The sequence below is a fragment of the Ranitomeya imitator genome, chromosome 1 (genome assembly GCF_032444005.1).
Source record: "Ranitomeya imitator isolate aRanImi1 chromosome 1, aRanImi1.pri, whole genome shotgun sequence".
NCBI lineage: Eukaryota > Metazoa > Chordata > Amphibia > Anura > Dendrobatidae > Ranitomeya > Ranitomeya imitator.
Window position 1 is genome coordinate 453,962,915 of NC_091282.1, and position 27,000 is coordinate 453,989,914.

At 41.9% G+C, this 27,000-nt stretch overlaps 1 protein-coding gene across 36 annotated transcripts in view; it reads right to left on the reverse strand.

Annotated features, from left to right (window-relative positions):
* Window positions 1-27,000, reverse strand: part of PTPRD (protein tyrosine phosphatase receptor type D) — an 878,514-nt gene that overhangs the window by 15,290 nt on the left and 836,224 nt on the right. For all 36 annotated transcript variants that reach the window (XM_069764541.1, XM_069764828.1, XM_069764762.1 and 33 more), the window contains 3 exons: window positions 18,725-19,010; window positions 17,996-18,174; window positions 29-155 (listed from right to left, as the gene is read on the reverse strand). In XM_069764541.1, coding sequence (XP_069620642.1) covers window positions 29-155; window positions 17,996-18,174; window positions 18,725-19,010 — 592 coding nt within the window. The remainder of the gene's footprint in view (window positions 1-28; window positions 156-17,995; window positions 18,175-18,724; window positions 19,011-27,000) is intronic.

Genomic DNA, 27,000 nt, shown 5'->3' on the forward strand with positions numbered 1-27,000 from the left:
TGACGTGACAATAAAACTAGATACTTACTCTGCCCATCTCTCTAAGTTTTGTGAGCATGACCACAATTGTAGAGTTATGTTCCCATAGCATCCTCCAGAAGTCTTCTGTTGTCTCTGCCAAGGGACCTTGAGTTGCAATATAGGCTTTTTGCTGTCTGTTTAATAGAAAAAAAGAGAACATAATGCTGTTACACCTAAGACATATAGCTACACTGTATATTAAATGCTTGCTAATCTGCAGAATGTATGCTACATAGGCCAGGACAAACAGCTAAACATACAGTGGAGGCAAGTGAACCAATTTCACATGGTAGTAAAATGATTGCATGTCAGGATCTCTATGAATGGAGAAACACCCAATAGCCCATCCACAGATCTATGAAATCAATCATAAATCACTATCAGGCTCTATAGCGACTTTAGTTGGAGTAATGCCCAATAGCTCATCCATGGATCTATGATATCAATCATAAATCAGTTTTATAGTGACCTTAGTTGGATTAACACCCAATACCCACCAATGGATCTATGAAATCAATCATAGGCTTTTATAGTGAGTTTACTTGGAATAACTCCCAATACCGATACACGGATCTATGACATCAAACATAGAGTTCTATAGTGACTTTGGTTTTGTAAGACAAAGATAAAATCAGAATTTGTAAATCTTAGTAACAGGACTAAAAGAAGGACATATGGGGGACACATGCAGGAAACATTAATACATAAAAAAAATTATTATTAAAATAACTTAATGCCGTCTTAAACAGAAAATTCTTGATCATAACAATATGTTTCTATTGTAATATTTCTACTTTTCTACATTTAATTTTACATTAAAGTAATATATTCCAGTGTATTTTAACATTAATGAGACTAGACATTCTTTCTTTGAATGCACTCATCCCTTGTGTTTATTCTGGTAACTTTCTTAGCTTTCTGTTACAAATTTGTTAGGCTATTTGCACACACCAGGATTTCTTGCAGAAATTCCCTGAACAAAACCAGACATTTTCTGCAAGAAACCCGCATGCGTTTTTTTTGCGTTTTTTGAGCTTTTTTTTTTGCGGATTTTTCGCGTTTTTTTCCAGAGGTTCCCAAAGCAATAATATAGTGGGAAATCCGCAAAAAATCCACAAAATTAATGAACATGCTGCGTTTTTTACCGTGATGCGTTTTTTTGTGGAAAAAAAAGCAACATATGCACAAAAATTGCGGAATGCATTATAAATGATGGGATGCATATGTATGTGTTTTTAAAGCGTTTTTATAGTGAAAAAACATGAAAAATCCTGAACGTGTGCACACAGCCTTAAACAGGAATCCTATATTGACTTTTCTGGTATTATCACTTAAAGCTTAAATCTTGGGCAAGATTATGAGTGCAATTGTTCGCTAGTCCAGAAAATGAAACTAAGCATTTTATTTACACTATTTGATTAATAAAATCTTTCTGTTTTTTGTATATTATATACAATAAACTGCTTTCCTTCAAGGTAAGCCAGTCATTACTGTGGACATATATAATATGATGTCATGGTGATGGGTGTAAAACAAGAGATGTGTCTGAGTGATAACCACTGGAGCCAGGCTGTGGCTCACTACCCCCTGTGACTGTTTACTTTGATTCTGTTTATTTAAAGGGAATCTGTCACCCCTGGGACGTATATGACATATTCATATGGGCATACAGGCAGCAGAAATCTTACACTAGTCCTACCTTTATGCCTCATATTAATGGTCTTGTTGCTGACAAATGTTATATTCAGTCTTTACGCTAATGATTTCTTCCAGGCTCCGTGGTATGCGGTGCGTGGAAGAAATCCCTGCCTCCTGTCCTCATTGTAATCCTTACCCCCCTCCCATCAGCGTCAGTTACAGCCCCAGCATTCTGTGCCTAAACCCTGCACTCCCTCAGGCACAGGATTCCAGGGCCGTGACTGACGCTGATGGGAGGGGGGTAAGTATTACAATGAGGAGAGGAGGGCAGGGATTCATTAACATAAATAAAGAATATAACATCAGCATCAAGACAATTAATTTGAGGCATACAGGTAGGACTAGTGTACCATTTCTATTACCTGTATGCCCATATTAATAGGTCATATACGTCCCGGGGGTGACAGATTTCCTTTAACTAATCTGCCATGGTCAAAAGTGACATTATCTAAGTCATTACGTAGCAGTAGATGTCTACCTCTGTCATCCTATGAGCTTTCCTGGAACCTAATCTCAAAAGGAGAGAGGGGGCCTAATATGTCAAGGTAGCCAACAGTAGCCATCCCTGCCCCCCTCCCTGTTGCCATTATAGTATACTTTGTTCTCATACAGCTATGGCAAAGGAAAAGTGAAAACCCTATGTAGTTTGAAACAGAAAATGCAAAAAATAAAAATTTCAGTCTCCTGAAGACCAAAAAATTTCAAAATGGTTACCAAACTTGATGAGAAATGAGAGGCCATTATAGAACTTGCAATTGCATATCACATAGTTTTATGCAACATTACGGATTAAAGGTGGAATCTCATGATTGCAAACCAGGAGCACTCCTTTCTAGAATTGTGTCCTCTCCTATGCTGCAAAAAGAAGCACTTTTGCCTCTCCAGAAACAGAGGAGTGCAGAAATCTGGCCAACTTTAGAGCGGTGCTTGCAAGCTCCATAGCAAAGAGCTTGTAAGCGCTGTACTCTTTGCCTAGGAGACCAACCATCATATACACTGGTCACTGATAACCTAGGCAATGTGCAGCAAACAATACATTTAAAAGTCTATTAAAAAAGAGGTCAATCAAAAAGTTTTTTAAAGTGTCCACAAAGTTGACCTAGGACATATCTTTATAGATTGCATTATGATAAAACAAGCACAATGTGATACCAACTGTGGGAGAGGATCTAACTAAAGAGTGCTTGAGATTAAAAAAAAATAGTGTTTAGTACTTGGAGTCAAAACGGTAGTAGACGCTATTATGTCTTATCTAAATATATGCTGTATATTACATAGGGAGCAGTAACACTCCAGTACAAGTCTCACATATACAATGAAGGGCAAGGCCAAAAGCATGTATATGTACAGTAACAAAAAAAACACTAGATATTAGATTCAATATGGCCAAACTTGACGATTTTGGTGGGATTGTTTGACCATCTAATGTATATGTAGGACTTTCAACTTTCCCCCAGACAGATAGTAACATAGTAACATAGTAACATAGTAACATAGTTAGTAAGGCCGAAAAAAGACATTTGTCCATCCAGTTCAGCCTATATTCCATCATAATAAATCCCCAGATCTACGTCCTTCAACAGAACCTAATAATTGTATGATACAATATTGTTCTGCTCCAGGAAGACATCCAGGCCTCTCTTGAACCCCTCGACTGAGTTCGCCATCGCCACCTCCTCAGGCAAGCAATTCCAGATTCTCACTGCCCTAACAGTAAAGAATCCTCTTCTATGTTGGTGGAAAAACCTTCTCTCCTCCAGACGCAAAGAATGCCCCCTTGTGCCCGTCACCTTCCTTGGTATAAACAGATCCTCAGCGAGATATTTGTATTGTCCCCTTATATACTTATACATGGTTATTAGATCGCCCCTCAGTCGTCTTTTTTCTAGACTAAATAATCCTAATTTCGCTAATCTATCTGGGTATTGTAGTTCTCCCATCCCCTTTATTAATTTTGTTGCCCTCCTTTGTACTCTCTCTAGTTCCATTATATCCTTCCTGAGCACCGGTGACCAAAACTGGACACAGTACTCCATGTGCGGTCTAACTAGGGATTTGTACAGAGGCAGTATAATGATTGGAGAAGATAAGGACCGGGTGGTTTGAATATAAATAACCAGTCCTTTTGCTCTCCAGGTTGGTAGTCATCTGCTAAATGACCTTGTCTGCTTGCTTATTCTGTTCTACCCATAGAGAACACATTCATGCTTAGCTGAGCCAGATAGGAGGGCCAGATAGAAGAGAGAGCAGTTATCTCTGGTGCGTGGCATCTTTAGACTTTGACTTGATGGGTCTTCCTTGGTGGTATATATTAAATCATTGGTATAATTCCTAATTATAGTGAGACATTGCAATAATTATGAATTAGGGCAAAATAATCTATTAGTTTTCTATAGGCGAGAATCAGGCTTTCAATCTTTAGGAGATTTTGTTAAAATTCAGACAGAAAAAAGAAGCAAATCAGAAAAAGCTGCTTTGAGTTCAAATACCAAGTGAATGTAGACATTTAAAAAAAAATATTAACACAAAATCTAAGGAAAATATCAAGCAAGATTTATAGACAACTGCACATATAAAATTATTTCCATTTATTACATTGTTAAAACAATGATTTATATGAATGTGCTCATTATCCGTTACTACCTGGAATGGGAGTTCTCTCCAGATTTACTTCATGTGAAATAAAACACTTAATAAACTACTTATTTGAGAAATGTCAGAGGATTAATGGCTGTCACCACAGCAATCATATTAACCAAGTCCGGATCTAAAAAACTATGTTAAGCATCTGTAAATTGTGAGAGGGAATTTTTTTATTCAAGTTATTATTAAAGCCTTATCTTTCAGAAACTCTTAATTACAATTATAGGATGTTTTTTATTCCAAAGGCCAGCAGTGTGAGAAATATCATTAGAAAACTCAGAAAAAAAAGAATTTCACAAATAAATAAAAGGTCACAAAAACGGTAACTCCCCCATATAAAATTCACCATCTAATATACATACAGTGGGGGAAATAAGTATTTGATACCTTGCTGATTTTGTAAGTTTGCCCACTGTCAAAGACATGAACAGTCTATAATTTTAACCCCTTTCTGACATGTGACGTACTATTCTGTCAAGGTGATATGGGCCCATATGACCACCGACGGGATAGTATGTCATCACCGATCAGCTGTGCTCACGGGGGGAGCGCGGCCGATCGGGGCCAGGTATCAGGAGCGGATACGGGCCGCTCCTGGCACACTAACCCCCAGAGCACTGCAATCAAACATGATCACAGTGTTCCGGCGGCACAGGGAAGCATCGCACAGGGAGGAGGTCCCCTGCGTGCTTCCTTGAGACACTCGTAGCAACGCCTCCTCCTCCCTGCAGGCCCAGATCCAAAATGGCCACGGGGGGCCTTCCGGGTCCTGCAGGAAGGTGGCTTGCAAGCGCCTGCTCAGAGCAGGCACCAGCAAGCCTCCTTCAGTGCCTGTGTGATCGATCACTGATTTGACACAGTGCACTGCAAAGTGTGAGATCAGCGATCTGACACTATAGTACGATGTCCCCCAATGGGGCAATGTTACAAAGTAAAAAAAAAAATATTTACACGTGTAAAAAAAAATAAAAATCCTAAATAAAGAAAAAAAAATACATATTGTTCCAATAAATATATTTCTTTGTCTAAATAAAAAAAAAACAATAAAAGCACACATAGTGATCACCATAAAAAAAACAAAAGAGGCAAAAAACAACGCTTTATTATCATACCGCCAAACAAATAGTGGAAAACACGCGATCAAAAAGAGGGATATAAAAAAACATGGTTCCGCTGAAAACGTCTTCTTGTCCCGCAAAAAACGAGCTGCCATACAGCGTCATCAGCAAAAAAATAAAAAAGTTATAGTCCTCAGAATAAAGCGATGCTATTATGTGGTGAGCACTTTAGCAAGCAATTTTTTATTTTCACAAGGGTAACAGGAGAAATTGGACCCCAATAGTTGTTGCCCAGTTTGTCCTGAGTACACTGATACCCCATATGTGGGGGCAAACCACTGTTTGGGCACACGTCGGGGCTCAGAAGGGAAGTAGTGACTTTTGAAATGCAGACTTTGATGGAATGGTCTTCGGGCGTCACGTTGCGTTTGCAGAGTCCCTGATGTGCCTAAACAGTAGAAACCCCCCAAAAGTGACCCCATTTTGGAAACTAGACCCCCCAGGGAACTTATCTAGATATGTGGTGAGCACTTTGAACCCCCAAGTGCAACGCAGAGCCATGAAAATAAAAAATCATTTTTCTTTTCTCAAAAATGATGTTTTAGCAAGAAGCTTTTTATTTTCACAAGGGTAGCAGGAGAAATTGGACACCAATAGTTGTTGCCCAGTTTGTCCTGAGTACACTGATATCCAATATGTGGGGGTAAACCACTGTTTGGGCGCACATCAGGGCTCGGAAGGGAGGGAGCACCATTTGACTTTTTGAATGCAAGATTGGCTGGAATCAATGGTGGCGCCATGTTGCGTTTGGAGACCCCTGATGTACCTAAACAGTGGAAACCCCTCAATTCTAACTCCAACACTAACCCCAACACACCCCTAACCCTAATCCCAACTGTAGCCATAACCCTAATCACAACCCTAACCCCAACACACCCCTAACCCTAATCCCAACCCTAACCACAACCCTAACCCCAACACACCCCTAACCATAACCCTAACCACAAGCCTAACCCCAACACACCCCTAACCATAACCCTTACCACAGTCTAATCTTAACCCTATTTCCAACCCTAGCCCTAATTCCAACCCTAACCCTAAGGCTATGTGCCCACGTTGCGGATTCGTGTGAGATTTTTCCGCACCATTTTTGAAAAATCCGCAGGTAAAAGGCACTGCGTTTTACCTGCGGATTTACCGCGGATTTCCAGTATTTTTTGTGCGGATTTCACTTGTGGATTCCTGTTGAGGAACAGGTGTAAAACGCTGCGGAATCCGCACAAATAATTGACATGCTGTGGAAAATACAGCACACCTTTTTTTTCTGCGTGGTATTTTCCGCACCATGGGTACAGCGGATTTGGTTTTCCATAGGTTTACGTGGTACTGTAAACCTGATGGAAAACTGCTACGAATCTGCAGCGGCTATGTGCACATAGCCTAGGGCTAGGTTCAGATTGCATTAGTTCAATCCGTTTAGCGGATCTGTTACATTGCATTAGTGGCGCTATGTAACGGATTCCGTTAGCAGACTGCCACTAACGCAATGTGAACCCAGCCTAATTCTAACCCTAACCCTAGTTCTATCCCTAATTCTAGCCCTAACCCTAGCCCTAACCCTAGTGGGGAAAAAAAAATATATTTTTTATCCCTACGTATGGGGGTGATAAAGGATGGGGGGTATTTATTATTTTTTTATTTTGATCGCTGTGATAGGTTCTATCACAGCGATCAAAATGTACTTGTAACGAATCTGCCGTCCGGCAGATTCGGCAGGTGCACTGCGCATGTGCCCGCTATTTTGCAAGATGGCGGCGCCCATGGAGCAGACGGACGGACATTGGGAGGGACACGGGAGGTATAGGGGTGGATCGGACAGTGGGGTGTGGATCGGACTGCGGGGGGAGCAGACAGGAGGAAAGAGGGGTGCGGAGGACAGCTAATGACCGGACGGAAGATGGAGGGGGGGAGATCGGTGGCGGTGGGGCAGATCGCAATCTACAGCCATGGCTGATGCTATTGCAGCATCGGCCATGGCTGGATTGTAATATTTCACCAATATTCATTGGTGAAATACTACAATCGCTCTGATTGAAAGTGAAATGTCACTTTCAACAGCCAATCAGAGCGATCGTAGCCACGGGGGTGCAAAGCCACCCCCCCGGGTTAAAGTAACACTCCCCCTATTATTGCAGATGGGGTGAAATTGGAGTTAACCCTTTCACCCAATCTGCAGGGACGCGATCATTCTGTGACACAGCATATGCGTCACAGGTCGGATTGGCACCGACTTTCATGACACATACGCTGTGTCACAGGTCGGGAAGGGGTTAATGGACTAACCCCCGAGACACAGGAATGGCTTCGGGACAGGCAGCCGACGACTCTTGAGGAAGCCGCTCGTCTGGCCGATGAACATCATGATGCCAGGAGGCCTCAGTTGTCCAGATCAAAGATGGTCCCTAGGGGTCCGCCCATGGACCTGGAGGGCCCCAAACCACTGAAGATTGTAGGGGGACCAGCTAGAAACCCGGCCTACCACAATCCCCCTGGGGCGCGATGCCACACCTGCAGTCAGCTGGGCCACCTGCAAAGACAATGTCCCAACCGGACTCAGCATACCCAGTGGCCAAAGGCGGGAAAAGCTACCTTCAGCCAGGCTGCTGTACACTGCTACCAAGGCAAAGCTGACCCTGCATTGGGGGCTACAACTAACCAAGGGGTGGAAGAGATGGAGGAAGTGCTGCATGAAGTAGACCCCATGCAGGCAGCCCGGGCAGATAATCGACAACAGCATCGACAGGTCGTGTGGGTTAATGGGAAACGTATGCAGGGACTAAGAGATTCCGGGGCAACTTTGACCTTTGTGAAGCCTCATCTCGTCCGGGACCAAGAGAAGACGGGCCGGACAGTGGCAGTCCGTGTAGCAGGGGGAGCTATACATCGACTGCCCACTGCCAGGATTCACCTGAACTGGGGAGTCGGGGATGGCCTTGTTGAGGTCGGCTTGATCGAGGATTTGCCTGCAGACGTCTTGCTGGGAAATGACTTGGGGCCCATGTTGTCTGCCTTCTCGGTTGCCCCTCTGGCTCAGACATATCCTGTGACCACCCCGAGACAAGCTCGAGCTGCGGAGGCGGAATCACACTCAGAGGAGGCCCAGGTAAGACATCCCAGCCCTACACGTATTCCCATAGCCAGACACATTTCTTGGGCCACCCCAGATGAATTTAAGAGGGAGTTACTTGAGGATCCTTCATTGGAGGGATATCGTGGGAAGGCACTGGAAAGGGAACAGTTTGCATGGAAGCAGGGACTCCTCTACCGGATCACAGAGCAGCACCACATAGGGACAAGCCCCACTATAAAACAACCGCTGGTAGTTCCCAAGAAGTGTAGGCAGGAGTTACTGCGAATCTCTCATGACATACCCTTGGCCGGGCACTTCAGCATCAGTCGCACCAGGCATCGCCTGACACAAAACTTCTTTTGGTCGGGGGTAACCTATGATGTTCGTCAGTACTGCCAGACCTGTGACAGTTGCCAGCGCATTGGCAAGAGGGGAGATCGATGCAAGGCCAAATTACGCCCCTTCCCCATAGTGGAGGAACCATTTAGTCGAGTAGCGGTCGATCTGATAGGGCCGTTAGCCAAACCCCGTCCGTCAGGGAAAAGGTATATATTGACAGTGGTAGATTATGCCACACAGTATCCAGAGGCTGTTGCGTTACCTAAAATACTGGCAGAGACGGTGTCGGCCGCCCTGCTCAAGGTTTTTCACGGGTTGGATTTCCCCAGGAGATTATCTCGATCTAGGTTACCCAGTTTACAGCAGAGGTGACCAACCAACTGTGGAAGCTGTGTGGCGTAAAGTCCATTAGAAGCGCCCCGTTCCACCCGCAAACCAATGGGTTGTGTGAACACTTTAACGGGACGTTAAAACAACTCATTGAGACTTACCAGGACCTACAGGGACTGGGAGAAATTCTTGCCACACCTCCTGTTTGCCTATCGGGAGGTGCCCCAAGAATCCACGGGGTTCTTCCCGTTCGAGCTGGTATACGGGAAACGGGCAAGGGGACCCCTAGACATAGTGCTAGAACACTGGGAAGGGCCTCATAGAAGGGGTACCTATTGTACCCTATGTGCTGGAATTCCGGGACCGCCTACAGGAGCTGACCCAGGCTGTACGTGAAAACATGCAGGTGACCCAGCGGCGCCAGCACGCATGGTACGATCAGCGGGCCAGAGAGCGCACCTTGGAAATAGGACAGAAGGTCTTAGTGGTAGAGCCCACTAGGCAGAACAAGTTCCAAGCTGCATGGCAGGGGCCCTACCAGGCAGTGGGGAAAATAGCGCTAACATATTCCGCAGTGCTTTACAGTTTTGCACATATTATCATCACTGTCCCCGATGGGGCTCACAATCTGGAATCCCTATCAGTATGCTTTTGGAATGTGGGAGGAAACCGGAGTGCCCGGAGGAAGCCCACACAAACACGGAGAACATACAAACTGTTTGCAGATGTTGTCCTGGGTGGGATTAGAACCCAGGACCCCAGCGCTGCAAGGCTGCAGTGCTAACCACTGCACCACCACTAGTGGCCATCTGTGCAACTGAAGCAGAGGATTTAGCCGGACTTCCCTTGCCGGATGTCTTAGGGGAAAGGACTCAGTCTTAAACATGGGACCAGGTACACTTGGATGAAGACCTAGGCCCCCGGGAGAGACAGCAGGCGGAGGAGTTGTTGAGGCAGCGACAGAGGATGTTTTCGGGGAGACCAGGGTACACTCGCCTGGCACAACACAAGGTTGAGACCCAGAATCAGACCCCCCTGCGACAAAACCCCTTCCGCGTCCCTGAGTCTGTACGAGAGGGGATGCGACAAGAGATACAAGAGATGTTGCGTTTAGGGGTCATTGAAGAGTCAGATAGTCCCTGGGCAACCCCCCGTAGTGTTAGTGCCCAAGAAGGATGGGACTACACGGTTTTGTGTAGACTATCGTACGCTCAATGAGAAAACAGTGACGGATGCATATCCCATGCCGCGTGTGGATGAGTTGTTAGACCGGCTGGCGGGGGCAAAGTATTTGACCACCATTGATCTATTGAAAGGCTACTGGCAGATTCCCCTTAGTCCCGACGCTATTCCCAAGTCGGCATTTGTCACCCCATTCGTCTTATTCCAGTTTCTAGATATGCCATTCGGGATGAAGAATGTCCCGCCGACCTTCCAGAGGCTGGCTGACCGGCTTCTGGATGGTCTCCAGGACTATGCTTGTGCCTACCTGGATGACATCGCCATCTACAGTGCGACATGGGAATAGCATCTAAATCACCTAGAGACAGTATTGGACAGGATCCACAAGGCCGGAATCACCCTGAACCCAAACAAGTGTCACGTGGGCAAAGCAGAGGTTCAGTATTTAGGGCATTGGGTGGGAAGTGGGAAACAGCGAACAGAACCAGCCAAGATTGAGGCCATAGCCAAATGGCCCACCCCACGCACTAAAACCCAGGTCATGGCTTTTCTAGGGACAGCGGGGTATTACAGGAAATTTGTTCCCAATTACAGCAGCATAGCCAAGCGCCTCACTGATCTGACCTGTAAGAACAAACCCCGCCAGGTAACCTGGACTCCAGAGTGTGAGGAAGCCTTCCGCCAACTAAAGGACGCCCTCACCAATACCTCTGTTTTGGCCGCACCCGATCCAACTAAACGTTTCCTTGTTCACACAGACGCTTCTATGTTTGGATTGGGGGCAGTACTGAGCCAAGTCAGGTCGGACGGCCAAGAACACCCGGTAGCTTACCTGAGTCGGAAACTACTGCCCCATGAAGTAAGCTATGCGGCCATCGAGAAGGAGTGCCTGGCGGTAGTATGGGCACTCAAAAAGTTGCAACCATATTTGTATGGATGACAGTTTTCCCTCCTAACGGACCATAATCCCCTAGTCTGGCTTAATCGGGTCTCCGGAGACAACGCCAAATTGCTGCGGTGGAGTTTAGCCCTACAACCTTTGGATTTCACCATCCACTACAGACCCGGCAAACAAAACGGTAACGCCGATGGACTAAGTCGACAAACGGAACTCGTACCAACCCCATAAACTTCGGTCATCCCCAAACCGATCCGTTAAGGATCAGACTGTGTATGCCGATTGCGTCGCTGAAAAGGGGAGCCGTGTTACGTGTTACAGAACCACTCAGCACCCAGAATATGTTGTGCAGTTATATGTATTTATAATAGGTTCCATGTGAGATGCCTGTCCCTAATGCATCAGCCCACAGGCTGTGCCCCTGGGAGAGGGGACACGATATTCCCCTTTTGTCCTCCCCCGACCCTTGTAATTCCCACAGTAAATATCGTCAGGTTCCGGCCACCTGCGGCTATTGTAATGTATGTCTGGCCTGCCGCTTTTCTATTGGCCTGCCCTCTGTATCTGTGTGATATATTCTGTGTTCTGTGAGTAAACTTTTATCAGACTGGAAATACATGGAGAAGCAGTGATCTTTTATATGCGCCCATGTAAACAAGCAATTCCAGCCAGCGTCCTTCATTCAGACTCCAACCAAAGCAGAGTGGACCTCCTGAAACGAGGGGTGGTACTGAGAGAGGTACCCCAGCTTGGTAGACCCCGTTACACCATCTATGTGTCTTAGTGTGCAAATCCATAGCAACTCCTAACTAACATTTGGTATGTATTATGAAAAAGACTACATTTAGAGCCTAGGGTTATATGAGATATCACATCTCAATTCATTATCATCTTTTCATCTTTGCACCTTATTTAATTGCCAATCAGATCAATGGTAGCATGAATGATCAAAAGTTTTGTCGTAGAGTAATAAAGGGACTTTGAAACAACCTGTCCAAAGGATGATAAGTGACAGGTAAAAAAGGGTCTGAATGTCACAGAATATGATGTTGATAATTAAAATCTATCAGGTAGTCATATGCTAAAAGACAGTATAATGAGAACTGTACCAACATATACATATTTAAAAGTAATGCCAATTAAATTTTGATAGTGCCCCGAATATGAGCTAGATCACCTACGCGACTCCTGAAAACTTCTGTTTAATTAACTTAAAGCATTTATCCAGGAATAATTATTTTTTTGTTACTATGGGCCTACATACTAACAGACAGGTAGTTTATACTTGCTTACCTGTTGCCAGTTGGATAAACCCTTTAATAGTGATGTTTAAGGGTTTGACATTAGAGACCTAGTTTTCAGATTATGTTATAGGTTGCAAAAAATGTAAAGATATCTGACACTGTAAAACACATTCACTAAAGGACTGGAAAGAGGGTCTATGCTCATTTTCCGGTCTAATGTTTGGGCTTTACTCCAGTTTTAAAATCAATTTACATAATGTATATCCAGTGAATATTAATAGCTTCTCTGTGACATTTATTAACATTTTTCCCTAGTCAAAATTTAAAGAATTTATTTAAAAAAAATAACACTAACAATAGTATATATTATGCAAGATAAATATACAGCAATTTAATTTTCAATAAGACCTTTCACCAGTTTGAGCATGATAAACTGACCACAACATGGAATAGTGGCTTTAGAGCTGAATAAAACTTTTTTATTCTTTAATTTCTCATTGTCCTTTTTCTTCATGGGTGTGTACTTCTTCCAGTATATTACAGTGGGGCAAAAAAGTATTTAGTCAGTCAGCAATAGTGCAAGTTCCACCACTTAAAAAGATGAGAGGCGTCTGTAATTTACATCATAGGTAGACCTCAACTATGGGAGACAAACTGAGAAAAAAAAATCCAGAAAATCACATTGTCTGTTTTTTTAGCATTTTTTTTTGCATATTATGGTGGAAAATAAGTATTTGGTCAGAAACAAACAATCAAGATTTCTGGCTCTCAAAGACCTGTAACTTCTTCTTTAAGAGTCTCCTCTTTCCTCCACTCATTACCTGTAGTAATGGCACCTGTTTAAACTTGTTATCAGTATAAAAAGACACCTGTGCACACCCTCAAACAGTCTGACTCCAAACTCCACTATGGTGAAGACCAAAGAGCTGTCAAAGGACACCAGAAACAAAATTGTAGCCCTGCACCAGGCTGGGAAGACTGAATCTGCAATAGCCAACCAGCTTTGAGTGAAGAAATCAACAGTGGGAGCAATAATTAGAAAATGGAAGACATACAAGACCACTGATAATCTCCCTCGATCTGGGGCTCCACGCAAAATCCCACCCCGTGGGGTCAGAATGATCACAAGAACGGTGAGCAAAAATCCCAGAACCATGCTGGGGGACGTAGTGAATGAACTGCAGAGAGCTGGGACCAATGTAACAAGGCCTACCATAAGTAACACACTACGCCACCATGGACTCAGATTCTGCAGTGCCAGACGTGTCCCACTGCTTAAGCCAGTACATGTCCGGGCCCGTCTGAAGTTTGCTAGAGAGCATTTGGATGATCCAGAGGAGTTTTGGGAGAATGTCCTATGGTCTGATGAAACCAAACTGGAACTGTTCGGTAGAAACAAAACTTGTCGTGTTTGGAGGAAAAAGAATACTGAGTTGCATCCATCAAACACCATACCTACTGTAAAGCATGGTGGTGGAAACATCATGCTTTGGGGCTGTTTCTCTGCAAAGGGGCCAGGACGACTGATCCGGGTACATGAAAGAATGAATGGGGCCATGTATCGTGAGATTTTGAGTGCAAACCTCCTTCCATCAGCAAGGGCATTGAAGATGAAATGTGGCTGGGTCTTTCAACATGACAATGAGCCAAAGCACACCGCCAGGGCAACAAAGAATTGGCTTCGTAAGAAGCATTTCAAGGTCCTGGAGTGGCCTAGCCAGTATCCAGATCTCAACCCTATAGAAAACCTTTGGAGGGAGTTGAAAGTCCGTGTTGCCAAGGGAAAAGCCCAAAACATCACTGCTCTAGAGGAGATCTGCATGGAGGAATGGGCCAACATGCCAACAACAGTGTGTGGCAACCTTGTGAAGACTTACAGAAAAAGTTTGACCTCTGTCATTGCCAACAAAGGATATATTACAAAGTATTGAGATGAAATTTTGTTTCTGACCAAATAATTATTTTCCACCATAATATGCAAATAAATTGTTAAAAAAAACAGACAATGTGATTTTCTGGATTTTTTTTCTCAGTTTGTCTCCCAAAGTGGAGGTCTACCTATGATGTAAATTACAGACGCCTCTCATCTTTTTGTCTGGCACTGCAGGATCTGAGTCCATGGTGGCGTAGTGTGTTACTTATGGTAGGCCTTGTTACATTGGTCCCAGCTCTCAGCAGTTCATTCACTAGGTCCCCCCGCGTGGTTCTGGGATTTTTGCTCACCGTTCTTGTGATCATTCTGACCCCACGGGGTGGGATTTTGCGTGGAGCCCCAGATCGAGGGAGATTATCAGTGGTCTTGTATGTCTTCCATTTTCTAATTATTGCTCCCACTGTTGATTTCTTCACTCCAAGCTGGTTGGCTATTGCAGATTCAGTCTTCCCAGCCTGGTGCAGGGCTACAATTTTGTTTCTGGTGTCCTTTGACAGCTCTTTGGTCTTCATCATAGTGGAGTTTGGAGTCAGACTGTTTGAGGGTGTGCACAGGTGTCTTTTTATACTGATAACAAGTTTAAACAGGTGCCATTACTACAGGTAATGAGTGGAGGAAAGAGGAGACTCTTAAAGAAGACAGGTCTGTGAGAGCCAGAAATCTTGATTGTTTGTTTCTGACCAAATACTTATTTTCCACAATATGCAAAAAAATTGTTAAAAAAACAGACAATGTGATTTTCTGGATTTTTATTTCTCAGTTTGTCTCCCATAGTTGAGGTCTACCTATGATGTAAATTATAGACGCCTCTCATCTTGTTAAGTGGTTGAACTTGCACTATTGCTGACTGACTAAATACTTTTTTGCCCCACTGTATATATTATATACAGGAGGAGATGACACACTGGTATATACTATATACAGGGGAGATGACATACAGGTACATACTATATACAGGGGAGATGACACACAGGCATATACTATATACAGGAGGAGATGACTTACAGGTATATACTATATACAGGAGATGACACACGTATATACTATATACAGGAGGAGATGACATACAGGTATATACTTTATAAAAGAGGAGAGGACACATAGGTATATGAAGGAGGAGATGACATACAGCAGGTATATACTATATACAGGGGAGATGACATACAGGTATATACTATATACAGGAGATGACATACAGGTATATACTATATATAGGAGGAGATGACACAAAGGTATATACAATATACAGGAGGAGATGATATACAGCAGGTATATACTATTTACAGGGGAGATGACATACAGGTATATACTATATACAGGAGATGACATACAGGTGCATACTATATATAAGGGAGATGACAAACATGTATATACTGAGGGGAAAATGGGTAGTGTGAGGTGAAAATGAGGGGTGTGAGGTGAAAATGAAAAGTTGTGAGTGCAAAATGAGAGGAGTGAGTGAAAATAGTGGAGTGACAGATGTGAGGTCGAAATGTCAAGTGTTAGGGGGGAATGAGAGGAGTGAGGGGGAAAATGAGAGGTGTAAGGGAGAAAATGAGAGATGTGAGGGGGAAAATGAGAGGCGTGATGGGAAAATTAGAGAAGTGAGGTGCTATAACTACAGATATTTATTATGTCCAGGCAACGCCGGGCTCTTCAGCTAGTATAATTTAAGATTTTTCTGTATTTTCATGATTATGAAAATTGTAAATTCACACTGAAGGCATCAAAACTATGAATTAACACATGTGAAATGATATACTTAACAAAAAAAGTGTGAAACAACTGAAAATATGTCTTATATTTTAGGCTCTTCAAAGTAGCCACCTTTTGCTTTGCTGACTGCTTTGCACACTCTTGGCATTTTCTTGATGAGGTTCAAGAGGTAGTCACCAAAATGGTTTTCACTTCACAGGTGTGTCCTGTCAGATTTAATAAGTGGGATTTCTTGCCTTATAAATGGGGTTGGGACCATCAGTTGTGTTGAGCAGAAGTCTGGTGGATACACACCTGATAATCCTACTGAATAGACTGTTAGAATTTGTATTATGGCAAGAAAAAGCAGCTAATTTAAGAAAAACGAGTGGCCATCATTACTTTAAGAAATGAAGGTCAGTCAGTCTGAAAAATTGGGAAAACTTTGAAAGTGTCCCCAAGTGCAGTTGCAAATACCATCAAGCGCTACAAAGAAACTGCCTCACATGAGGACCGTCCCAGGAAAGGAAGACGAAGAGTCACCTCTGCTTCTGAGGATAAGTTTATCCGAGTCACCAGCCTCAGAAATCGCAGGTTAACAGCAGCTCAGATTAGAGACCAGGTCAATGCCACACAGAGTTCTAGCAGCAGACACATCTCTACAACAACTGTTAAATGGAGACTTTGTGCAGCAGGCCTTCATGGTAAAATAGCTGCTAGAAAACCACTGCTAAGGACAGGCAACAAGCAGGAGAGACTTGTTTCGGCTAAAGAACACAAGGAATGGACATTAGACCAGTGGAAATCTGTGCTTTGGTCTGATGAGTCCAAATTTGAGATCTTTGGTTCCAACCACCGTGTCTTTGTGCGATGCAGAAAAGGTGAACGGATGAACTATACATGTCTGGTTCTCACCGTGAAGCATGGAGGAGGAGGAGGAGGTGTGATGGTGTAGTGGTGCTTTGCTGGTGACACTGTTGGGGATTTATTCAACATTGAAGGCATACTGAACCAGCATGGATACCACAGCATCTTGCAGCGGCATGCTATTCCATTCGGTTTGCGTTTAGTTGGACCATCATTGATTTTTCAACAGGACAATGACCCCAAACACACCTTCAGGCTGTGTAAGGGCTATTTGACCAAGAAGGGGAGTGATGATACGTCAGATGACCTGGCCTCCACAGTCACCAGACCTGAACCCAATCGAGATGGTTTGGGGTGAGCTGGACCGCAGAGTTAAGGCAAAAGGGCCAACAAGTGCTAAGCATCTCTGGGAACTCCTTCAAGACTGTTGGAAGACCATTTCTGGTGATTACCTCTTGAAGCTTATCAAGAGAATGCCAAGCGTGTGCAAAGCAGTCATCAAAGCAAAGGGTGGCTACTTTGAAGAACCTAGAATATAAGACATATTTTCAGTTGTTTCACACTTTAAGTATATAATTCTACATGTGTTAATTCATAGCTTTGTTGCCTTCAGTGTGAATTTACAATTTTCAGAGTCATGAAAACACAGAAAAATCTGTAAATGAGGTGTGCCCAAACTTCTGGTCTGTACTGAGATATATATATATATATATATATATATATATATATATATATATATATATATATATATGTTCAATTAACTGAGTACACAGTTTTAAACAAATAGACATAGGAAGAGATTAGTGAAATTCATAGGAGACATCTACAAATATTTCAATTGTATTGGAGCTAATGGATTGTAAAACCAAAATCTTAAAATATGCTTTTGCACAACAAATCAAACAATTTCTATCAGGCCTACAACTGCAAAGCTTAGTTGACTAGTAACACACTTACCTGTATCCATCAATAAAACTGGCGTTGATATAGTCAGAGCCCTCTACGCCACGGATCGGCTGTAGACATACCCTTGTGGACTCATATGGCATAATATTAACAAGGCGGTTTTTGAATTTATTACATGGAAGATTGGCACTGATAAACCGTGACGTGTGAACTTTCGAGCTTGCGAGGCGCTGTAAAAGAGAAGTTGAGTAGAAACTGAGAAAAAAAAAACACTTTAAGCAACTTTTAGAAGACATATAAAGAAAACATTTTTATCACAATTATTTTCATAAGTAATTCAGCTACACACCGTCTACCTGATGATCTAGCTGATTCTCGAACCTAACAGCACCGTATATGCTCATGACGCTGTTAGTTCAGGTAGGGAGCCTCGAAATAGCACGCGGCATTGTGACCGAAACCGGGATGATAAAGTACAGATGCTATATGTTTGTGTGAAGCTAGCCTATAAACTTAATGTATAAATCAATCTGTTCCTCTCTTCAATCTTACGCTTTAACATGTTTCCCATAAATTGCACAGCATTCCCAAGCTTGCAGTTTCCCTTCAACAATTTTCCCTTGAGTGGGGCTGAAGTGCAATACTAGACCTAATGTTTGGACAGAGTGGTGCTATGAAAGGAGAAAAAGAAGCAGACTCTCTCACGTCAGGCAATGCCTCTATTGTTTCATTTCGAGGATAATAGAAACATTTGAATTCAAGCCACATAATAAATAGTACCTTAAATTCTAATTCCATCCCTGTGACATTCTCGCCAGACTCTATCTGTGTCAGCTTTTGAATATAAGCATACAGGTTTCTAGCTGGCACTTCGGTATTTCCACATGTCACTGCCTCCAGCAGGGCATCATGGATAAAGATATACTGGTCCTCTGTTTGAACCATGTAATTCCTCTGAGCTCTCATTAAAGTCACATGACCATAAATATCTACAGTCTTTTCATGCCGTATCCTCTCCAGCATGGCATCTATTACAATAAAGCAGCCTGTTCTGCCCACTCCAGCACTAGAAGAGAAAAGAAGACAAATTGAAAAATTGACAATGGAGTTAATCGAAGCACAATCAATTCAATATTTATATTGCAGTCAAAAATTAGAAAAAAACCCATCAATGAAACAACGGTTTATGGGAACCAGAGACAAGGTGGCTACAATGGTTGCAGTTGTAAACTGGCCCTGGAGTCTAAGGAGGCCCAAAAGGTCTATTAGACCCATATGAAAAGACTACTACTATTAATTACGAAAGTAGGGGGTTCTGTTGGAGATTTTTGCATTGGCTCCCAAAATGTACACCTGTAAGAATCTTTTTAGCACAGCTATCAACTTATTGTCCAAAGTCTGGCTAATTAAAATCTCAGCTTTCAGCTGTCAAGGAAAGTTGTAGCGGTCACACAATTCATCTGCACCTCGGTTACGCCACTGAGTCTACCTTTACAATGCAGTAAGCTCTAAAAGAATATACATAAAGAAGTTGTAGTTACAGGACAAGTACGTTGTGGACTTATGAGGTGTCGATAAAGCATGAATATTAAAAATGACACAAGCAAACAAAGTACTGCAAGGAGGCAACACCAAGAACCGTGATGCACTCCCAAAAGCGCGGTCATAGTGCATGAAAACTATCATATATAGGTAGATCTATTTCTATATATACAGTGTCTAAGTTCTTCAACAGATATTTTTTTGATGCTATGAGCTAGGTATTATTTTCTTTTGTACTGGAAATTAGCTATTGTAAGGACAAACATAGGTAGACATCTATTATAAGAATAGAAAGGATTAGTTATTGGAAAAGCATTTCTTTCTTCACACTATAACTAATACTTATTCAATAGAATGGTGAAGGGGTTGGATGGGTGGGTAATGGGTTGGTAAAATTGGACATTATGCACACAACTGCAGCAACAGAGGCTTCATATCATGGAATATTATATGGCTTCATACTTGGGAGTCAATCTGCTCTGTATACATAGCTCTGCAAACTGAGAAAAATTGTGTAGAAAATTAGTCTAAGCCTGAAGACCGACCCATTGCCGGTACCAGTGACGAGGATTGCAAAGAACCCAGAATGAGGGAGATTCTGGTTGCTGGATTAACACTCCTAAAACTGAATATTTTTATTCCAAAAGTTGATAAAGCCAGAAAGGTGACATTTTATGGTTTGGGCAATATAACCGTTATGACACAAACGAAACATAAAGATGGAAGATTGGGAAAATATCACAAGGTCAGAACATGATTTTTAGGCACATTATATCCTAAAGTAGAATTGCTGAAATATTGGACATGAATACAGTCCTAGCTTCTAGTAATATTAATAATTTGAGCCTGGGCCAAACGTCTTTACAAATAATCCTATGGAGAATGAATGAATGAATGAAAAATGCATCATATTTTAATAAACATTCTCCATTTCCACCTCCAAAGATGCATTGTTATTTCAATGGTAAGTTGACAAAGCTGTGTAGGTAATAGGCCATTATAACACTCCCAGATTTTCTTTGCCATTAATTATGTATTAGATCTCATAAAACATATGGCCAGGAATTTGCTAATCAGAAAAAAAAAACCTCCATAACTAAATGATTTTTACTCTTACTCGAAATTTCAAAGCTGAATACTACTTTGTGTTACGTGGCCAATAAAGAGACTCATCAACCGCTAACAGGAGCTGAAAAGAATAGCATCTTAATTAAGTGCAGATCCTCCGAGTGCTCTAATATGAATTCACGCAAGTCAGTGTCATAATTAAGACTGCTTGGTGCAGCCATGAAAATGCTAACTGATACCTTTGCTAATGGCTTCAAAGAATTCTCATATAATATGATGTGACATACCAGGATGACATTTACACTTTTGCCGCAGTAACCCAGAAATGGCATTAGTCAATGTTATCTGATCATTAAGAGAGAAAACCACAGGGATTGAGGTCTCGAATTACTGTTGTTTCACATAGTAATAATTTTTAACAAGTCGTCTCACCAAAGTCTGGTATGCATAGTAATGATTCATTCTCTAGGAGGAATATCGTATTGTTCACGTGCAGCCCGGGCTTTGTCAAATGTCCAGTGCAGCCGACAGCAACATAAATATCAAAGTTACTCTTACAAATCAATACATAGAGGATTAGTAGTATAGAGATTTCGGCTGTAAATGTTTTTCAATACTGTAGATAAGCACACATGTCTAACAAGATTGTATATAAAGTGCACGTGACGTTATAGCGAATCATCAGCAACAATGCTCATACTTTTCTAATGTACTGAACTCTCACTATCTGTATACAGCTGATGGAACGTAGACATATTGTTCACAACAATGCTCTCAGCTCCGTAAGTTGTGATTCACGGTCTTCAAATAGTTTGCTGGCGTTTAACAATAATCTGTCAGCAAGGAAAAAGTAGCCAATGGTTGCTCTTATTTTATTTCTGAGGCTCCCCGGAATATTCTGTGTTTTGTTTGCTTTTTATCCGTCAAACAGTTATCCATAATTATGAGCCCTTTTATTTAGTGCTAATTTTTATGCTTCTCCACGGGTGCATGGCTCAAAGGATTTTCTAGGGGAGTGTTTTTAGGCGACTCAACATTATTACCCTATGAGCAATGCCCCCTTGGTAAAGACAATTTAGCACTAAAAAAAGGTCCATATCTGTGGAACCGTATGATGGATTTTAAATCTAAAATAAAAAAACAACAAAAACAGACACACACAAAAAAAGAATAATTAAAAGAGCAACAGGAATAAAATCTAAGCAAAAACTGGACACTTTAACCTGGTGACAGGTTCGAGTTGAAATCCCAGTTAGGCCAGTGTCATTTTCAAGCATCTGTTCCCACTGGATACAGTCAATATTTTTTTACATTATTTTTGTGGAAGCCATATAGTTTTTTTAATTTCTAAGGCATGCTAAAAAAGAGGAAGCTCTTACAGCTGCAATGGGGACCACAAAGAAGTGGTTCCAGTAGCACTTGTTCATTTCTCTATCAGGCAGAGGCAAAGCTTGAGCTGGCCCAAATTATCACCTTTACAACCCCATTTGATATTCCACTGCTTGTTTGAAACTAGTAAAGAGTAGCCCTCTTAATAGGCTCCAAAAATGGAGCAGAATACTGGCCCAAGGCTGAAGTAATTTTTTATTACAGGCATGAAAAAAGCACGTAAGTAAGCAAATTCTGTACACTGACAAGCAAAAAGGGTAACAATGTTTTGAGCTTTTCACTTTCAGGCTCCATATCTCACCATCCACTACTGCTTTGAACGTGAGACTACAATCATTTTATAAACAATCATCTTGGCTATCTCATACATAAATATCACTTGAAACTGTTTAGAATATAATTAGTTATGCAGATTGTTGTCATGTCACTGCACTGTTACTGTTTTGCTCTTAAAAATCTATATTTTAATTATTATTATTCTGTTAGTATTTTGTAAATCCACCTTTGGCTTTCAACACTGCCTGAATCCTTCTGGGCATGCTGTCGATCAGATTCAAGCATGTCTCAACTGACATCTGATCACAGGTCTCTTCTACACATTTCCAAAGTTGGTGCATACTGGTTGACTCACTTGGGTATGTATATAGTTTTTTCTTTAATTCTACCCACAAGTGTTCAATTGGTTTAAGATCTTGGGACTGTGGGGGCCAATATAGCACTGCCACTGAGCCATTTCTTTGCCAGTCTCGACGCATGCTTTGGGCCGTTGTTCTGCTGGAATACTATGTTGTCCTTTTCATACCCATAGTGCTTGAGTGTACAAAGTAACTCGTCTTGTAGGATAATCACATATAGCTCAGCAATGAGACCTCCATCCATCCTGGTCAAGCATCCAATGCCTTTGGCTGTGAAACAATCCCATATCATCAGGTTTCCTCCACCGAACTTGACAGTTCCTTCAATTTCTCAATCCGTTGGCCCCCTTTACCTTGTTTCTTCCAGACCCATTTGCATTCATCAAAGCCTAGTCCATTGACTGATCTCATCACTTCAATCACTCGTTTCCAATTTTCTGCTTTCCACTTTTTGCCCTTTTTTGCAAACTAGAGCTGACGCGTCTCATGATATTGAAGTTGAGGCTTTGTCACATTTTTTCAGGCCACCATTTCAGACTTATGATTCCAGTCTTGTGTAACGTGTGTCGCATGACAAAGCATACGAGCCACCTCTACTGCCGAGTTTGTCGCGCCAGAACTGATAGACCTTGTTATGAGTCGAATTGTTGACTTTTTGCGTGGGTGTCCACCTCTTGGCTTTAAAATGGATGGACAGACTTCATTTCATATTATTCTAACTGTCATGGCACTCACATGATGCAGTTTGGCAATTTTCTTGGCTGAGAGACCACTATCGATGAATTGGATGACACTGTTTCTCTTCTCTTGGAAATCTTCTTTATGGCAGCTCCTCAATTTGATCCAGTGACCTTTTACTTGGAAATCAACCTAATAATACATTCAGCTATTAGGGAATGTGAGAACAGGTTGTATTTTGTAGCATACAGGAAGCATAACAGTAACAATGCAGTGACATGACAAGAATCTGTACAACTAATCATATGCTAAATAATTGCAAGTCAAATGTATGTGTGAGATCGCCAAGATGGTTGTATATAAAATGATGATAGTCTCACGTTCGAAGAAGTGAAATAAGTAGCCTGAAATTCAAAATTTCAAAACATTGTTTCCTTTTTTGCTTGTCAGTGTATATCCTAGAACTGAACTGTGGTCATATGCACTTTTATTATTAGGGGGCACATTTGGATTTTTAATATGGAAGTTTATTCTATTTAATGGGCAGACTGAAAAAATATGTCTTATTTTTTTCTGTTTCCACCTCCTCAATAAGATTTGGTTTTGATCAATATACAATATTCATGAAAGTGGTCCAATCAGAAGCCGTGGTGGTATTAGCATAAATCAGCAGTTTTGGTACAGGTCAAAAATAGATCCAAAACAATACACTGAATACAGTTGTAGCTTAAATCTGAACTTTTCCATAAATAATACTGTCTCTGTATGCAGAAAGCTGGTTAATTCTCACTTTATTTATCAAATGAACTCAAACAACTAGCTCTGTAATATTCTGAAGTCCCTGAAGTCATAAATCAGAAATATTTCATTTGAGTCCTACTGTCAATCACAAATGGTCTATATCCTCACTTGCAGTGGCGTTTCCTCAGAGGCGCAGTTACTGCTAACGTTACCTGGGGAGGCAGAGTTTATTCATCACCCTTTAAAGACTGGACTGGGCCAACACTAACATAGATCTCATCTAGGGGCCTCTGTGGGAACGTATTTTACTTTGCTTACTTCCGTGTATATTTTAAGGATTGCTGTATCCACCATCTGTTGCTAACACACTTACCAAATCTTACATAGTGTTGCTTTTACGCAACTTAATACAGTCAAACAATTGCGTGATGATTATTTTTGTTGAAAATAATGACTTGATTTTGGTCTCAGCCCAAATATTTTCAATCCCAGCTGAGCATGACATGTTTCAGGATATTGTATGGACATATAAGTGTAAGGGATATAGGTACAGCTGGGAAAGCTCAGTTATACTCCTGTCCAGATCCCTGTTATTGGGTTATAAAAACATTTTTACATTTCCTGCAGATGGTCAAATTCTTTTCTCCACCAGTAATTTTCATTCAGAATTCACTGAGGACAGCTGCTGGCTTTCATATAACAAAATCGCCAGCACACAAAAGAAGAGCAGCCATAAGATCTCATCTACTTTATACAAACATCTGATGGGTAAACAAAGACTTGCTGATGCCGTGTGTGCCCACAAATATAATAGCCCATTACATGAATTCATGCAGACGACACATCTTAATGTACAGCAATACTGTACAATCAAAGTAAAAACAGATGTTGGAACGAAGCTGAAAGCCAAACTCTCACCAAACTGTGATATTTTTCTTCAGATCATGCTTGCCCTTAATGTAAAACAGCTTCAAATTCCTTCAAAAGAATCTGCAACCTCAAATAAACGTTTCTTACATTGCATGGCATCTTTCTCAGGCTGGTGTTATAGCGGAAGTTTGGGCTGGACACATCTTTGTATTATAGTATACTTTTTAGTTTACATTTTTAAAATTGAACTGTCATCCGTGGGCTCTGACTAGGTACGTAAATAAATGTTCACTATTTAAGATGTCATAAAGGGGTTATTTATGAAAGAGAACCCATTTAATACAAAAGCCCCTACGAGTATTAGCAAACTTCTACAGGTGCAGCAACCAAGATCTCTAGCAAAATCTGGGAACCCAAGGTCAGGCAGTGGAGTTGGTATGAATCGATAAGCAGGGTCTGGTCTATTGGCCACATCAGTAATTTATAACCTCTGGATGGGAGTCCTGTGAACAACTGCATACCTGACGGCATCCGCGGATCTTCTTTTGATTAGCTGGCCTGGCATGACTTCACATGTATGTCACACCACAAAGATAACGCCAGGTTGGCTAATCAAAAGAAAAGCTATGGATAGCGAGAGTTAGGAGGATTTCTCAGGCATCATATCCAGGGTCTACAGATTACTGACGAAATTGATGGCCTGGGTCATGCTTATCAATTCGCACCAACTCTACCAGGTAGACTTTCCCCTCTAGACAGCACTATAGAGGCTCCTCTTTAAGGCTAAAGTCTTCATGTGCTTGAAGACTTTTGAAGACATTATCACACTGCTGCAATGCAGATATAATCTAGCTCCGCTAGTTGGCGATTGAGTGGAGAGAGGTCGGGCACACAGATGAAGCAGACCTACCATGCAGCATACCTACCATGCAGCAGCAAAGCTACCACCAGGTGGCAGCAGGCAAATCAAACAAGCCAGGTCAAATCCAAGACTGTAATGCAGTACCAAAGGAATAAGCAAACTCAGGGTCAGAGACAAGCCAGGGGATCAGTAATGGTCAGGAGCAGATAAGCCAAAGACAAGAGGCAAAATCAGGCCAGGGTCCAAGCAGAGTTCAAGTACCAAGAAGTCCAGACACAAAGGGGACAAACAGAGACAGGACAGAGAGTGGGGTATAACACAAACACGGGTCGAGTCAGGAATAACAGCAGGACAAGTCAGGGTGAAACAGAGTCAGCTACTCACACCGTAGGCAGAACTATAACGGACATGGTCTGCAGGACAGAGCGGAGATAAATAGCAAACCTGAACCCAGACTGAGGCTGAAAGAAGTTAACCCCTGACATGATCAGACCAGGAAAAGGGGACGGCAGGACTCAAAACCCGGTCTGGATCATGACAGGCATTAGATGCATATAAAGAAACAAAAAAAGATGCAATAGATACCAAACGGAAACCAAAGTTTCCATTTTTTAACTTATCAGTTTATTGGATCCATAAAAAAAATGGACACTGGTTTCTGCCTGAATTTGATCATCCCTCATTATATATTAGTGCCACTAAAATTCTCATAACAATACATTGGAAAGAAATAGACCCACCATCTGCATTAGAATGGATTCTATTGATCTACTAGAAAAAAATTAATTTACTAGAAACCAAGGGAATAAACTAGAGCAATGGAATAAATTTTAAAGTTCAAACACTTTTGAATCTATGTTATACAATAGATCACAACTAGTGCAATAATCCTAAACTTGTTTTCATTCTAATCTTAAATACTGTTCTCATTGGAATATACATACCCAAATATATTAATTTTGTATACATCAGTAACGTAGCTACCCGGGGACAAAGGGTGCGACCGCCCGGGCCCCACGCTTTGAGGGGACAACCTGGAGCTACATTACCCTGTACCTTACCTGATCAGCACACATAGCACATGGATTACCTGATCAGCACACATAGTGCATTGATACATTTAAGCCCCGCGGTAGAGCTGGAAGACACAGTCTCCTTGCACCGCCGCTCGCAGGTTGCTGTGGTCTACAGATCAGCCGAGGCGCCGAACAACGTGCAGTGCATTAGAGCCCTGGTGCAGTCATGTTGTGAAGCCCCAGGGTCCAGGTTGT